The sequence below is a fragment of the Amblyomma maculatum genome, chromosome 1 (genome assembly GCF_055883805.1).
Source record: "Amblyomma maculatum isolate TAMU_Amacu chromosome 1, ASM5588380v1, whole genome shotgun sequence".
NCBI classification, from domain to species: Eukaryota; Metazoa; Arthropoda; class Arachnida; order Ixodida; family Ixodidae; genus Amblyomma; species Amblyomma maculatum.
Genome location: NC_139344.1, coordinates 99,481,024 through 99,498,572, shown reverse-complemented (window position 1 = coordinate 99,498,572; position 17,549 = coordinate 99,481,024). Strand labels below are relative to the sequence as shown.

The 17,549-nt window shown below is 46.8% G+C and overlaps 1 protein-coding gene and 1 long non-coding RNA gene across 2 annotated transcripts in view; one reads left to right on the top strand and one right to left on the bottom strand.

The window, feature by feature from the left end:
* Positions 1-17,549, bottom strand: part of LOC146203291 (uncharacterized) — a 431,396-nt gene that overhangs the window by 94,133 nt on the left and 319,714 nt on the right. The window lies entirely within an intron of this gene.
* On the top strand, positions 4,557-17,032 carry LOC146203293 (uncharacterized). Its single transcript, XM_084588653.1, has 5 exons — positions 4,557-4,714; positions 5,113-5,250; positions 7,250-7,411; positions 11,072-11,176; positions 16,775-17,032. Exons 2-5 carry the CDS (start codon positions 5,122-5,124, stop codon positions 16,844-16,846), a joined length of 468 nt encoding a protein of 155 aa, XP_084444779.1. The 5' UTR covers positions 4,557-4,714; positions 5,113-5,121; the 3' UTR covers positions 16,847-17,032.

Below are 17,549 nucleotides of genomic sequence, written 5' to 3'. Positions count from 1 at the left end.
TTTCAGCTGCAATCTTCTGCAGCTTCATTTTCTCCTCTTTGAAAAACAGACCCGCATTCTAAGAACTGATGAATTGCAAGCGTTGGTTTAGTATCAATCTGTAATTGGGAGAAAAAAACTGACTTCTTTTTTTAATAGAAAAGGCAAGGACATTGTGATTATAATTAGTACAGCGCTCTCTAGAAGCGTCCGCAACCGAACCCTATACAACTGCCCCAAGCTGCAACGCGCTATTAGGCTGCGCACTCGAGCTACATATCGCAACAGGCAAACACCGGCATGCAGGAACTGGGCCGTGACGTTTGATATGTCGCTCTGCGTCAGTCACAAAGATCGTGATCCGGCTTGGTATCAGTGACGCGTCCTCGGCAAGCTATAGAGTTGCGAAGTGCAGAACTAGCTGCTCGCCTCTAGCGACGCTTAATCGGAGATAATTCTTGCGTAATTTCGAAGTAAATGTCGCAGAGTTGCCCACGTGTAACACAGCTTTACGATTAACGTTGTAACATTGTCTGTCTACCTCTATCGTTATGGCAAGAAATAGCCGCGCTGAGACGTACGGGCTGCAGAAAGGGGCAGGGACCACACCAAGCAAGGAATCTAAAACACCGTCGGCTGGCGAAGAAAAGGTACATACATACAGTGCAGTGCAGAGTACAGCCGGAGATCTTGTGCGGTCGCTTCATGACCTTTTACGGTCTTTTCATAATGTGGATAGTATTTCGGGATCGTGGGGGTACGTTTCATCAACCCCTGGCACTTGCGCTGCTATGCTGTTAACAAAACAGGCACAATGTCAATAGCAAAAAGAGACCCAGGCCTTGTTTTTAGTGTGGTTGTGGCAGTGTCATCCTCAACAGTGTCACTGAGAATAAGTACTTGGGCGCCGTGGTGTCATCAGGTCTGAGATGGTCAGCTCATGTTGAGCATGCGATGTGGCAAAGAAAGCCATGCAAAAGTATAGTGTTCCTAAAACGGGCCCTACGATACTCTATACTAAGTGACGATTATATGCCCGATCTTGGAATATGCGAATGTCACGTGGTTTTTGTTCACCCAAAATTAAATATCTACGTTCGAAGTTGTTGAGCGAAAAGCCGCGCGTTTGATCTGCATTCGATATAGGCGCACCGATCCGCCTACGCAGATGCTGTCCAAAATCGGTCTTCTTGCACTAACCAGTTGGGCTATATGCTACAACGTCCAAACGTTTTGTAGCTCATGCTGTATAATAAGCATAAAGTTAAATCTGACGCATACTGATATTAGATACAACCCTTCGTCACAAGCATCAACTCACATTAAAGGCATAGTTTTGCGCAAATAGTACATACAGAAAGAGAGGGAGAAAGAGAGGTTGGTTGGTTTGTGGGGTTTAACGTCCCAAAGCGACTCAGGTTATGAGAGACGCACCTGGGGTTCTTTAATGTGAACTGACATCGCACAGCCCACGGGCGCCTTGCTTTTCCCCTCTACCGAAAAGCGGCCGCCGAGGCCGGGATTCGATCCCGCGTCCTTGGAAACAGTAGTCGAGCGCCGTAACCACTGCGCCACCCCGGCGGGGTAGAGAAAGAGAGAGCATAGAATAGAATACAATACAATACAATACGATACAATACAATACAATACAATACAATACAATACAATACAATACAATACAATACAATACAATACAATACAATAGAACAGAATAGAATATAAAGATGGGGAGATTTTTGCTTCGAGCTTTTTGGGACGTGAACTTCTTAGACAGGAGGTGCTAGCACAGTCCACTATCGACAAATTTGTTTAGCTTGCAGCAAATCTGTGTTCTCAACCACGAGGAAGTGATGCCATAATTAGTGCCTTTCTTTTACTTCCTATGTATGGTTTGATTTGGTTTATGGGGCTTAACGTCCCGAACCCACTCAGGCTATGAGAGACGCCGTAATGAAGGGCTCCAGAAATTTCCACCAGCTGGGGTTCCGACGCTTGCTGTTCGACTCAATCGAGAATCGGCCTCCACGACCGCGGTTCGATCGCGCATCCTTGAACACAGTAGTCGAGTGCCCTAACCACTGCACTACCACGACGGGGTTACTTTCTATATATATATATATATATATATATATATATATATATTTTTCATCTGCTTGCTGCTCTCTAAATTATTTGCGGTCATCGACCATGGTTACCGTTCTCTATATACATGTATGCATATCTGTATGAGCAAATCCTTGTAACCCGCTCCTGTAAAAATCCCTAATGGGTTGGACAGTATCTCCTAAAAATTAAATAAATATCACACAATGCATTGTGAAGTTATCAGGTGCATGGCGGCGTTCGCAACACCTGGGGTCATCAGTTCTAAATTGATCAGCTCGTGACGCCTTCCAGTAATGACTCTTCTCGTTGCTTATACGTTTGCACCCATTCTCTTCGATGTGTTCTTTTTTCTACTTGCTCACAAGGTGACCCAGGGAGCCCAATCCGTAACCAGGGCGAAGCCCGGACAAGCCACAGTCTTGATATCGTGTAAGCTTGAACATTAAACGATTTTGCAAGCAGAAAACCGGAAAAGGTTAAGCGCCAACACCTGCCAGCTGGCAAATGTTTTAGTAGTGTGCGATATATGGTAGAGGAAGTAAAAGCTGGATTCCGCGCACGCCGTGACACGGAAGCGGAATGGACAGGCAACGTCCTTGTAAGAAAGTTCGCTTTTTTTTTTCTTTCTTACAGTTTGCCTCTCTTGATGGACGCTTAGTACTTGGTCACCCTTCTTGGTCTGAACGAAAAAAACAAACAAACAAACAATTAAACCGAAAGGAAATATAAACGTGTGAGGCCGAATTTTGTACCCTTTAGTAGACGACATACGGGCGGGCTGCCTAGCGAAGGGACTACGCACTTGTTTTGCTTTTGGGCTCTATTCTGTATAGCGAATAGGCGAGAGAAAAATCGTCATCGCATCCCATTTATCGGAAGAGACGCCAGGAGAACCACTTCTTTCAGTGCCTTTCCATGGCAACCCCGTACGTGGCTAGCATAGCACGAGTTCGTTGCACACCGGAGGGATGATATCGCAAGCGATATTGGAAGAAGTCCCAGAAGGTAAGTGAGAAGTACTCTTGAATGGTGCAAAGGTATCTCCTACCAGGTCGATCTCAACAATGTAAACGGATCGAGCCACGTCCGACTAAATGCCGAGGAGACTTCAACAGTCAGGGCAACACTAACTCTAGTGGTTGCGTGTTGTTATAGCTCTGCCATGCGCGTTGGTCACGCTCTTATGCTCTGGTATAGCTGAGCTCGTGCACACGCAATGCATTTTGTACATTGCTCTTGCACGAAACATCGAAAGGATGCTGCAGCTGCATTTCCTAGTGTGAGCAATCTAGACAACCATGTTTTGAAATAGCGCAATTTCCAGGGCATCGTACTGATGCTAAAGTGGCAGGAGCTGCATATAAATTTCCAACGCCGCAACACCAATCGCTGCAAATTTCTAACCATTATATCAACAGTGATGTCCTGCAAGCAACCCGGCCGGTTCATCTTGCGGCAAGGAAAGGAAATATGTCTAACGCCATTATATTCGAGCACCGAACACACATTTCCACGTAATGTGATTCTGGCGCAGTTGAAAGAATCTTGGTAGTAAAAATTCTGAACATCTCTGTTACCGCGATCTCCTTAGTGGTGTAGACATTAATTTCCCTACTTTTTCCTTTTGCTTTTCTGTAGTTGCATGAAGCTTGTAGAGCTAAGTTACAATCAAGCTACGCTAAAGTGGCAGTTGTAAGGAGCCACCATGCCAACGGAATAAATGAGCTCAGTCTTTCAGAGGTAGCTAAGCTGCTGCATGTGGTATCAACAACGAAGCCAGTGCAGATTTGAAAGAAATCTTTCTGTGAAGAATTCAACAGTTTGGCACATGAACTGAGGGAGGCGCGCTCATTTCCTTGCATTGTGTTTTCCGTGCACTTCGCCATCGGCAAACCAAAACGCGGAAGTACTTGAGAAAGTTCACGAAGTGCCTGGCACACTTCTTGGCACTGCAGCCTAGCATAGCATTCTGATTAGGGACATGGTAATCCAATTACTGTTGAGCCACACGACGCCTGATTAAAAGCGCGACAGTTTAGCGGCACGGTCTACCAGACAAAAGTGTGTCTTGCGCCGCGCCTTCGTGTTATCTTCCCCCTGTCGTGGATGGGTCGCTGCAGAGTTGCTGCGCAACTAACCCCCGGTCTCAACTGGCGCAGCTCAGCGGAATGCCACTTAGAGAAGCACGTCGTTTCGCGCGGCGACGACGCGAAACAGGCAAGAAGAAGCCCGCGCGTGTTGCGAGGATCTGCGGGCGAACACTTACACTCAAGCGCTTCAAATGGGGGAGGGGGTTCCTCGTACAAACAACTTCCCAGCCACCCGGCCTCTTCGGGCAAGCGCGGCCTTGGAAAGCCCCCCGCGCGCAGCATTCCTGGCCGATGCGCGCCGCGCAATATCGCCGCCGCCGCGTCGTCTCGCAAAGGCGTGCCTCTCCCCCAAAGCACACGAGCGACGCCCATCCTGACATCACATCCCGTTCTGGGCTGCCGGAAAGAAGATCGCTGCTGTTCCGGACGCGGCATTACGAGTTTAGCGCTGTGCAGACAGGCAGTGCGGTACGCGTCCCACATCTGCAGTGCACCCCACTGGTTTCGCTTCCGGCGCGTCCATCGGCGCCCCTTCCAAGGTAACGCTTCACTGACCTACTGGGATGCTCATCGGGCTTCCTGTAATGTAAAGTAGAAAGCCAGATTCCATTAATTTCTCGTTTACGATCAGTTCGTATCGTTCCGATAACTTGCTAACACGGGCTCTGCGCGGGCGTATACCACACCCGCGCATTTAGAAGACCAGAAGAGGCGTGCGATAGTTTGCCTTGGAGTGTCGTGAACGACTTTCGTAGCAGGAGCGCTTGAGAGTGGGCGGGGCCGTCTTAGCCGGCTAGGCGCGGGTGGAACAAATATAACAATGTGTAACGGCGGGTGGGGTCGCCCAACGTCGACCGGCCCTTAACGCAAAAGGCAGGAGAGATAACGCTCAATAACTCAATGCGAGAGTAACATGTAAAACGGCGGTTGCGTGCAGGTCAGTAAGATGTCTTCCAGCACTACGACTGTTCGTCAAACCACGGTGACGACAAGCGGTTCGTCTTCAGTGGTCGCCCTCTCGGTGAACACGGGTTTCCTGACCAGCATCGGAGGTATTCTGACTCTCATTGAACTGGTAAGGGTCACCTGCACCTCGTATTGTTTCCTTTTTCCTTACTTTCAGTGTGCGACGAATCCGCAGTGTTTATTTTTTCCATGAACCTTTGCGAGAAGCGTAAACGAAGGCGCAGAAATTTGTTCGCGCACCTTTGATCTGGTTCTGGAATTTTTGGAGCTAAGCAGGTAACGTGGGCGACGGTGTAAGAAAGGTTAGGTTGTGTTGATGGTACGCAAGTCTCAGTTGGCCTATTACAGCTGATAAATAGGCAGTGTTTAGTTTAAGGATGTTGCGTCTCAATTCTGGCGTTATAGGCCCTTTGCTATTCCCGATAACTGGAGTACGCGTGTCGGCTCAATATCACAAGCAAAAAAGAAAGAAAACGTAAAGTTGGGGCACAAAGATATTTATGCCCCACTTGCGCCATGCTTCGCTGTGTGCACGGAACCAAAACATTTACGCGCCCGAGTGGAAAACATACAAGCAGGAAAATTGAATTATGGGGTAGTAGGAGGTGCCACTGCAAATGTGTCCTTAGCTTTAAGAATACCAGCTCATGCAACAGTTGGCGTGTTGCGCCTTTCCTCGACGTATCGCTCGGCACATTACGCAGCTGCAGCTCGCAACGCACACGTGGAATGTTGCTGTATCTCACAAAAAGCTCATTGGCGTCGTTTCAGGAGCCTTTGTCCCCACGTATCGCTGATCCCTTCTCAAGACGGCCCTCGTAAAGGATTCCGGTCACTAGCAAACATAGATAGCAGTGTCCAGTCTAATCAGACGAAAGGCGGCTCGAGGAGACACAAAACAAGTGTGCGGGTAAAAAAAAAAAAACTGCAAACCTGGAGAGGTGCCCCTAACAAGGGACCGGGCTGCCGAGCAAGCAAACGAATCCCACGTAGCGCCCTGGAAATATCTGCTGAGCGCGTCTTATGTATATTTGCCAGCCACGCATACCCGCAAAATATGGCCGACTTTTTAACTGTGACAATTTTATCAAAATTATTTTATCAAAGAAAAAAACATTTATTCAGAAATTGCATGACCACAATAAACATGTATTGTTGCCATCTGGCGTACAAAACAATCGAGCTCTCCCAAAGAGCCCACAGCATTTTTTTTTTTTTAATCGGGCAAAAGGTTTAAACCTGGCGCCTGGGGATGCGCCCGTACCTTCATATCAACAGGTGACGCTTATTTGAGGGCGACCGTTCGATTCGGAAAGTTTTGTATTTGAGCTCCTTGCCCTCCGGACGAGAGAGAGGCTGGCCTCGCCGCTGGCCGAGGCCATTGAGGGGCGTCGTGGCGGCGGCGTGCGTGCACGCACGCTTCCACTTCCGTTGTGGTGTCAACGTAAAACACCGCGCACTCGGCAGCTCGACCTAGTGAATCGATAACGACCTGTTATGTCTCCAAACGCGACACAGATAATGAAGTAAAAAGCCTTTTGTGGCATTTTCGGTTCGCTGCCGCTTCTGCGACGAGTTGTTTGTGTCGACCGCTTCCGGTCGCAACCGAAGCCAGAATAGTTGCGGTCAGGAAAGCGTATCTAAAAGCCTACTGTTCGTCTCGCCACTTAAGCTGATTGTGCTGTGGTTGGCGCGCTAAACTGGGAAAATTGATAAGGGTATTTCTCGCACTTACTGGTGCACGAAGCTCGGTTGCAGTGCGCATAAGGTAACTATTCAAACTGCAAAATAATTTACAGGCTCAGTGACTTAGCCTTTCGCTTCGTTTTTCAAGAATGTTCTGGTCTGCGTGCCAAAGCATTCCCTCCCACAGGCTAAATGTGCGGGGGCAGCCTCTGCGGTGTGACTGAGAAATATGTCGATTTTTTTTTTTTATACCAGCGACGCTAACCCGAGGGAACCGCCAGACTGCACTGGAAAAGGCGTGTGTGCTGGCTATCCTCCACCTAACAAGTTCATCTATCGTACCATGTTTTTTTATTGCCATGCGACTGCTTTTCAGAAAGTGACTGTGAGGTTACAGTGGCTGGCGTGCATCCAATTCGCAGATCCTGGGAATCATCGTGTTCAGCTTGTGCTACACGTTCACAGGCGGTCACTCGGGCATTTTCCTTCTGCTCATCTCATTCGCCTACTGGCTCGTCTCCTTATACATCCTGCTCTCCGCCTTCCTCTCGGCGTCAGGGACGCTACTGCCCAACACCTTCTTCGTAAGTCTTCAACTTCGCCCACTTTGCTTCCGTTAAAAAAAAAAAATCAAAACTGCGAGAGGTGTTTGTCATAACGCGCGAAAAACCACAAGAACAGGAACAAGGGCTTGGGAAGTGACAGCGGAAGTTCCGTGAAGAGTTTGAGGTTACCCAGCTTTCGCGCTGCCTTGGCTCAATAATTTCTTTTTGCACGTGTCCGCGCTATATATAAACTAGCCTCATTTATTCGCGTCAACACTTATCGCGGAGAGTTCCTGGTCGATAGCTGCACATGATGAGCTAATGACCTCAAGCTCAAAGTGTGTAGCTTCATAATTCGGCGTCGATTTTTTTTTTTTTTTTATGGGTAGCTTTTCCATACGGCGGGTGCCGGCAGCGATTCGCTTTACGTGTTTACCCTCGAACTAATTAAAGAGCTAAATAAGGCTAGTAGCGCCCTAAGGTGTTTTTGGGCATGGTGTAACCCCGGTTCACAGCGTAGCGCGACATGAAACGCACCAAGGAATGAGAGAAGAAAGTAAGGGCGTGTTCATCTTTCTGCTCTTTACCTCACCCCGGCAAAGATCAATGGAAAGACTGTTTGTAGGCTCTCTCTACGCTTCATTGTGACACTTTACCCTGCCGTGGTGGTGCAGTGGTTAAGGAGCTCGGCTTCTGGGCCCAAGGATGCGGGATCGAATCCCGGCCGCGGCGGCCGCTTTTCGATGGCGGCGAAAAGCTAGGAGCTCGTGTGCTGCACGGCGTCAGTGCTCGTTAATTAACCCCAGGTAGTGGAAACCTCTGGAGCCCTCTGCTACGGCATCTCTCATAACCTGAGCCACTTTGGGACGTTAAATACCATAAACCCCAAACCAGTCCAGGCCAAACCTTGACATATTTTTTTTTCAAGGGTGGCCGCTTTGAATGCGCTGCACCCTAAACCTTACGAGTGTAGTGAAAGGAAGCCTGAATAGCCACTAGTTTGAAATGATAAGGGAGAGCCACAGACCATTAGCCGAAGTTTTGACATTAAATGTAATTGTCTTGGCAGCGCGGTTTTATATACGCCTTTGCTTCCGAAGGAGAGAAAGCAGGGGAGGGCAGAGGGAGCGAATAGTGTAAAGAATGAAAGAATGTTGCCTTGAAGATGGCTTTACCTAAAGTGGGAACATCGATCTCTGACCCGAAGAAAAAAATAAGATCTGTTATTTAAGGAGAGGTGTGCTCGTACACAAGCTCAGCTACATCTGCAGCCTGCGCGGTGCGCCTGTTACGGGCTTACACTTCCGTACTTTACATTCTGCGTTCTAGGATGAGGAAGCGTACATTTTTCTGTATATCTTTATTTCGCATTTACTGTTACAGGGCATATCTACCAAAGTAGATTCCAGAAGTCGAAACTACAAACAGAGCCTCCTGTTGTTCGAAATGAAAGACAAAAACAACCATGTTTCGTTATTTCTTGCGCTATCGAAATATTTTAGATGATATATATAGTCTGGATTTACCACAAACGACGAACAAAGGAAGGAGCTGATTAGTGCATGCATGTCTCGCATGAGGAGCAGCCCATAACTGGGCGCTTGCAATCATGGAGCGGCGTATTGACCAAAGATACCATTATAACTTTTATCGCCCTGTGCTCAAGTGTAGGGCGATGCTTTTTTATCAGTATTGTTGGAGTTGAATCGTTCATGGTATTTCTCAACATTTCAGTCCTGTAAAAGTCCCAATGATGAATCGTCCCTGGTCCCCCAATCTCTCGTACACTAGTGCGGCTGTGCGCCGCACCGTTTAGCATATAAGCGCTCAAATTCGTGGCTTGTTTCAAAATACGCTGCTCACTTTAAACACCAATACTTGTGCGCAAAAATAAGTTCGTTGCGAGGTCAATGAGCTACCACCAAACCTTAATTTTTCTAGCGCCATGCCTAGAAACGATCCACAGTTCAGCGAGTTTGAAGCGGCTAGCTGTCACCTTTTATCGAGGGCCTGATGCTTCTTACTCTGGTTACACCATGCTTTGTAAAATATGCGCCGTAAATCGCCTATTTTTACTGTATAAACTGTCAGTATTTTACATTCCTTGCGTTTCAATAGACGTTTTGCGAAGCTGTGTAAGCCACATGTGCTGTTTTTTTTTTCTTTTTTACGCATCAGCGCTTAGCTGGTCATACGTACGCGCGAGCAAAAGTGCTCTCTTGGCTTCTGTGTGGCAGTTAACCTGCTTGCAGCACTTTTTTTTTTTTTTTACGTCTGTGCCGTCATCAGTGCGCTTTTTTTTTTCTTTTGCGTGGAAGTCCTCAATGTATTTAAAGCGACAACTTGTTCGTTGCATGACTGTGTTTGCCTGCGATCGCGCGTATGTATCTTCGTTCTGGATTAGTCACACCAAGGGGTCTTCCTGTGTTTCCTTATGGTGTCTGCATCTTTTTCACTGGGTTTATTCTTTCTTTTTAAGTGATGGTGTTCGTACTTTAAAAACGCGTGTATATCATCATCATCATACGGATGGACTATATCCACTGCAGCGCAAAGGTCTCTCCCATATTGCTCCAATTAACCTGGTCCTGTGCTAGCTACATCCACTTGAGCCCTGCTAACTTTTTTAACCTCATCCGCTCACCTTTCTGCTCTCCCCTGTTAAGCTTTCCTTCCTTTGGAACCAATTTCGTTACCCCATGGCCGGACTCGAGCTGCGGTGCTGGTGGCAGTGGTGGTGGTGGCGATGAAAGCGCGCGCCGTCGCCGCTTGAGTCCGGCCGTGATTAGCCTTACCGACCATCGGTTATCCTCTCTTCGCGCTACATGCCCATGCCGATCGCCCATTTCTTCGTCTTGATTTCCTCTAGAATGTCATTAACTCGAGTTATTTCTCTGACCCACTCTGCACTCTTGCTACCTCTTAACGTTAGACCTATACCATTTCCTTTCCATAGCCCTCAGCATTGTCCTGAACTTAAGCATAACCCTTTTTGTTGGCCTCCACGTTTCAGGCTCATAGGGGAATCTGACTTTATTTTAATATTCCAGTGAAGTGTCAAGGATAATTGTCCCAGCTGTCCTTTCCGATGTCCGGTGGTGTGAAATCTTCAGCTCTGCATCAGCGTAAAAGCATGGGAGTCTACTAGAGGAGCGGACCTCCATGCACTGTCCTCTTTGCTTCTTTGTACATAGCGCCCTGCTTCCTTGCTTGACACTTTTCGTAATTAACTCTCCTCTAATTCCTTTGCACAGTGCCGAGTAGTGAAGTGCGGTAGCTTCTTCTGGCTATCCTTCTAGCCTTTCTTTCTCCACACTCTCGTTTTCCACTCTTCTGGGTCTGCATCCTTTATTCTAATACAACGTTACAAAAATCGATTTACCCTTTACGGCTCTGGCAAAACAGGATTTCTAACGCCTTTGGGCTTTCCTGAAAGACTTGGGATCGAGGCGTTTTAATTCCTAAAAATGCACTATACGCATGGTTTTCCTCAGTGGCTCGTGCTCTCCTCGGCTGTATAAGCCCACAAGACTTGAAGCGAGGGTTTGTCAGCTATTTTTGATTCATGAAAACTTGACGACCTGGAGGTATATTTGTTGTGCGTTCTTTGTCATTGCTGTTCTGGAAAACTGTGATCCGTGAACTGAAGCTTACACTCTGGCTCCGATTGTAACGAGTTTTCTCGCCTCATGCTTCCAGTACTTCGTGTTCCACGTGTTCGGATGTATCCTCTACGCCGCTGGTGGCATTGCAGTCCTGGCTCAGCTGAACAGATTCAGCCAGTCAGGGACCATCGCTGCTGGGGTAAGTGCTCACGCTTATGGGAATTTAATAAGTAATATGGTTAATGAGCTTTAAAAGTGCCGAATTTCCGCGAGATACTGAAGATTGAGATAGCCAGCTGCAAGAGGGACCTGTTTTTCCCAAACCACATAAGCAGTAAATAAAGGCAGAAAAGTTGAGTGCGCATGCGCACGTGCACCTTGTCTCGTGCACGAGCCCAAACCGCACAGAACTCATCCTAACTCCCAGACGCGTCTCTCTTATAGTGTGTTACACCGGTATCGGCAAAATAAAAGTACAAAAGGTACTGTGTTTACTGTCTATGTATTGAAAGTTTAAACTTTTATTCAAATAAAACCTCCAAAAATATGAACCTCGTCAGAAAAAGATTACAAAACAGCGCATTGACGGGACGAAGCAAAAAAATATCGCTTGTGTCTGTTACGTTATTCCGTTCCTGCGCTCTTTCGTACATGTTTTCGGCGCACCAACTAATTCAAATTTAAGTTTTAATGCACACCTACAGCTTTAAGAACGCGAAAATGAAAAGCAGTCGATGCAAGCAGAGCTGTTTATGCCAATAAGGAGCTGAATTAACGGTGAGGCTGCGCTGAAATTATTTGCCATTGAGAAGCACTAACACCACAGTAGGACATCTCAAATGGAATTCACGGTTTCCCAAGACTGAGGAAAAAATTACAAGGGTTCAACGCGGCTGAACCAAATATTGAGCGAAAGTATTAGCTGCGGGTGACCGAGCGTTCTTCTTCTCTTTTTCTTCTTCCTCAACCCACATATAAAGCCCCGCTTTAACCAACTGATATGAACGTGCCTTAGTGGCCTGTAGGGGTAACGTGAATGCCAGTGTTCTAGCAGGCTGACTCTGACATAACCGTCTCATGTGAAACGAGAGACTGAAATTGGCAGCTCCTGCCGACCGCTCGAGTTGGTAGCCCATCTCTCACTATAGTGTCACGTGGGGTGTGACGTCACAACGTCAAGTGGGTAAGACGTGGCTACCGGCCGCGCTACGCTGAAGGCTCGAAACCTATAGTATTGCTTTCGCAATAAAAATTCCCGCCTAACCGGTCGCTTGTAAACACCCGCTGTTATTGCATGACCCCTTTAACATAAAGAATCCTAATCTGAGAAATGGTTGGTTTAGAAAGGCAGGCAGGTACTACAAATTCTGTCATTTAGCTCTGTCGCATTCTGCATACGGATAAGTCATTATACGCCTCTGCATGGCGATTACGCTTTCACAACACGTGTTTAAAAGCGCCTTTTGAAGTGCCGTCGCATTTCAAATTGCACTATAAACACAGTAATCGCACTATGCACAGTTGCACTATAGGGGCAGTAACGAATACAGAATTAGATGTGCCGGCTTTCTACGACCAGCCTGAGCTATTCACTCTCGTTATATCATATAGCATTTGTGGACAAACATAAGAGGCATGCACGTAGCCCCGGTCAGAATCGTATTATAATTGAAGGAACTCGAGAGTGGCGCATTTCGCTAAATGCCTCAAGGAAGAGCGCGGAGAGGGTTTCAGAAGCTGTGTGCGTTTAAAATGTCTTCGGGGAGTGTCATAAAGGCTGTCAAAATATTGGTAAAATTCGACTCTTGATCAAATGAGTTTAGTTGTGGTTCGTATAAAACGTCGGCAGTTTCGAGAAATCGGTAAGCGAATATGCTTTGAAGAAAGACTAAGCGTATTCCGCTTTATTTTTTATTACCTGTTAAAGCGGATCTTAGAGCAAGAAATGCTGAATGCAAAAGTAAAACGCATGCACAGGCAAACAAAAACAAAACTTCCATTTTGTGGAACGCAGAAACGAAATGCAGGGAGGATGGGTGCGGCAAAGCACGCTCGCGCGTAGAGTCATTCGACGACGCGTCTCTATTTATGGCATGCGAGTGGGATTCGCTGTTGTTCATCGCTAGATGCGCACGCGTTGCGCAAGGGGCATGCGACTGGCATCGAGCTATCTTGGAATCGCATGAATGCGCAATCATTGGGCTACGAGATTGCGGTGAGGGCGCTTGTGAATTAGACCGTGACACTGATTCTGCATTTGTTATAGGTTGCGCAAGTTGCAGTTATTAGCGAGTACAAGACTGAAATAGCATAAAGGTTGAAGAAAAACAAATGTTTACAAAGAAAGAAACCAGGTTCAGTGAGCCTGAATGCCGGACATCGCAGAGTCCAATTGTGCCATCCGCTTCTGCAACGGCTACTGTTAGCGTCCTTTAGTTATCTGTTATTGTAGCGGTGGTTGGGAAGAACTTTTGCACATGGATAAAGGTCTGCGAAGAGCGGGCACAGAATTTGATTACCCCCTGCATCCATCTCTCAAATCACTGCAAAGCACTGCATCCGGCGCCCAAATAAACAAAGCCCGTGGATAGGCTCCTGTTCTGAACGTTGGTTGTAGCTTCTATGTACAGTAGTCTTAATTCGCAGTTTTATAATCTGCACATGAAAAGGATGAGGGTAACAAGAGACCAGGGATATACCCGTTCCTCCTACGTCCGTTCGATATCGCAGACGCTTAGTTTAGCCAGAATACGTCTGATTAGCGTCTGAGGCGCATAAATTGTGTTTTACTCGCACTCTTCCCCACTGTTAACGTCACGACTAAAGCTATATATGCAACAAAAATCTCCAGCGAGACCACATTCACTTTGATGCCTACACATTTCTTCCAACGTTGTTAGACGCCGGCGCTCTATAACAGTGCACATCATTTTTTCTTTGCTGCTCATAAACTATTTAACTACTTTTAATTTCTCAGCGCGTAGGTAAATGCGCAACTCGGGCATATGACCCTTAAGCACGCTGTTTTCAAGCTCTAGACATGGTGCCCCAATTGACTCAATACGACTGCGTTGCAGAAGGCTGCTTCTGCGGCCAGCCTGAGCTAGAACATCCTTGCAGGCTACTTGGTGCATGGACTCGCTGGTCTGTTCGCTCAGGATGACAAGGAGAACAAAACCAAAGGCTACGGGACGCTGCTTTGTGTGTATTGTCCTTGTCATTCCGCGCCAGTAGGCTTGAACGTTTCAAAGTAAACTCGCCCTTGCCGTTGATGGCAAGCTCGTATGTGCCAGTCTTTTCTCAAGGGTGTAAAAGAAAAACGAGAGACAAGGAAGAAATTGCTTTCAGGTGTTTGAGAACAGCTCGTGTGAAAGCCGAACGGCAAGCTCTCTACGCGGGCGTTTTGGGTAGGATTTCAAGTCAATGGCATCGGCGATGAAGACGATGGAGAAGGCACAGTGATTCTCAGTTTTTCATGCTGCTTAGCATAAAACACGCGAGACAGTGGCTTCAGTAACTGTTGCTCGAGTTTAAACTGACAAAGCTGCGCCCTTCTTCGTTTCTTGCATGTTGATAAGCTCTAGTAACCATAAGCTCTAGTAACCAGCTTCCGGACGTGCAAGCTGGGTTTCGCAAGGGCAGAGGATCTAGAGACCAAATTGCCAACCTTCGCTGAATCATGGAAAAAGCAAGAGAGTTCCAGAAATCCATCTACTTCTGCTTTATTGATTATGCGAAAGCGTTTGACTGCGTAGATCACAGCAGATTGTGGCAAGCTCTCCAAGAGATGGGAGTTCCAATTCACCTGATCTGTCTCCTCAGGAACCTGTATGAAGGACAAGAGGCCACAGTCAGAACTGGGCATGGTCTTACTGATTGGTTTCCGATTGAGAAAGGAGTGAGGCAAGGCTGCATACTGTCGCCCTGCCTATTTAACCTATATGCAGAGTGCATCATGAGGAAGGCCGGTCTGGACGAGTCTTCAGCTGGAGTGAAGATTGCTGGAAAACGTATCAACAACCTTAGATATGCGGATGATACCACTTTAATGGCAGAAAGTGAAGTGGAACTCAAGAGACTTCTGATGCGTGTACAAGAAGAGAGTGAGAAGTTTGGGCTTAAACTGAACATTAAAAAGACAAAGATCATGGCGTCTTGCCCTATCAAGTCCTGGAGCATCAATGGACAAGAAGTGGACGCTGTGACAGATTTTCTGTTCTTGGGCTCCAAGATTACCTCGGAAGGAGACTGCAGCCATGAAATTAGGAGACGCGTGCTTCAGGGAAAGAGAGCAATGGTTAGCCTTGACCGCCTAGTAAAGAGCAGAGACATTAGTCTGCCAACCAAGATCCATATAACTCGTGCTATGGTCTTTCCAGTTGTGATGTATGGATGCGAGAGTTGGACTGTGAAAAAGGCTGACCGCCGAAAAATTGACGCGTTTGAATTGTGGTGCTGGCGAAGGCTCTTGAGAGTTCCTTGGACTGCCAGAAGATCAAATCAGTCGATATTGTCGACCATAAACCCTGACCGCTCATTGGAGGGTCAAATTCTGAAGTTAAAGCTCAGCTACTTTGGTCATCTGATGAGAAGAGAGGAGTCGCTGGAGAAAGATTTGATGTTGGGAAAGGTTGAGGGTCGCCGGAGAAGGTGTAGGCAGCGAACGCGATGGTTAGATGGCATCCTCGAGGCACTGCAGATCAAGTTATGTGATGTTAGGAAGATAGTGAGAGATTAGAAAGCGTGGAGTGACATGGTCCATAGGGTCACGAAGAGTCAGACACGACTGAACAACTGAACTGAACTTAGTAACCATGGGCTACTTTGAAAATAGACATGAGTTTAGAATTGTGAATGCAGGTAAAAATCTATATGGCAACCAGGTCCCGTATTTTTTTTTTTTTTGTGTGTGTATAGTCTTTTTGGTGTGCTCTGGAGTTAATTAGCAAGCGATAGATAGAAGGCCTGCAATGATGTGTTGCCACTATGATGCATATATTTTCATCCCCCTCCTTAATATTAGCCAGTTTTGCTCACTGCAGAGGTAGCGAGGGCGTTGCGCGCTAGAATTCAAAAGTAATAGTAATGGAAAGGATTTTAAATGAAATAATTGTCACCCCACGGACGACCACTCTAAACGATAGAAAGACTTCATGTCACCATGCATGCGTACAGTTACGAGGTCTGCAATTGCGGAGACAGTCACGCATAAAGCTGTTCGCCCTCTGAAATGTTCCTGTTCGGAAACGTTCCTGATGCGTTCAACAATGTTTAACAAACGACGTCTGTTGCTTACATAGGCGCTTTCAGTCCAGGCAAATAATGTTTTTAGGAATATAGGCCGGGTGCCTATTGAGAACTGCGCCGCCGTGGTCGTGAAATCGTTCCACAGCGCGCAAACTTTCTCTTCCCGAACTCTTTCTGCAATTTTTCGCCCTTATACAACTCGTACAATGGACGTTAGCCGCCCTTCTACCTCGCTAGCGTGAAGACATTCATGAAACAGACTCCGTGGCACACATTTAAGTAAAGCTCAGAGTAAACGAAGTTTGCGCGTGCGCCGAATCGTATTGGACCTGGGTGCCTCGATAGCCAGAGATGCGGCATAGTTCGCGCCGCCTCCGATACTGCTACAGAGAGGGGAGGCAGGAAAAATACCCCCCTTTCGCAACGTCGTAAGCGTTATTCACCGTTTTCCTGGTTCCTCTCTTGCAACCTGGGTTCACTGAAGGGGGCGAAAAAATCAGTTGTGAGAAACTAACAGGCTGCGCACTTTCTTCATCTTGTTCTATTGCAGGCCATGGGACTCGTAGCAGCGATTTGCCACATTGTTCACGTGGCATTCATCTACAAGGGACCCAAGCTGTAGACACCTGAAGCCATCCAAAGAACCTTGGTGCCGTTGAACTTGTTGATTCACGCCCATTGAGGCCCACTAACACTGCATTGTGATGGGCTTATGATTACTCCACTGCCATAAAGTACATAAGTTTTAGGACGCTTGCAGCCTACAGCCACACCTATAGCGTTGTGAAATAAAGTTGTTTGTTATATATTTATAGACTGCTGTGTGGGAGGGAAAGGGGTGCATTCGATGCGTGTGCAGGTTCGTATTCACGCAAGCGAAGCTTCTGGAGAGAAATTTTACTTGTTAGGCAACTGTGGGATATTGTAAGATACTCTTATGCAGATGTTGATGGTAATGGTCTAAGTTTCTTATGCGTGGTAAAAATTTGCTTCCCAAGTTTGTCCTCCATTCGGAACAACTAATTAACACTGTCATAGAGAACAAATTGTGAAGAGTCTTAAAAACGAAATCTTTTACTACTCCCCTCCAGAACTTCTTCGGCGTGTGCGTGTGTATTTCAATATCTACAAGAGAACAAGGCCGTCGTGGGAGGATCTGCGCATATATTGATTATGGTGCTGTTGACTGTTGTGATGAAAGATGGTAGCTATTAGCCCACACCTTCTTTCTTGGTACCCTGTGCCGGCGAGGCTTTTTATTTCTTTTCTGTCTGTAAGTAGCTTCTGGTCATGCGCTATATATTAAACTGAAAGCAAATTATGAA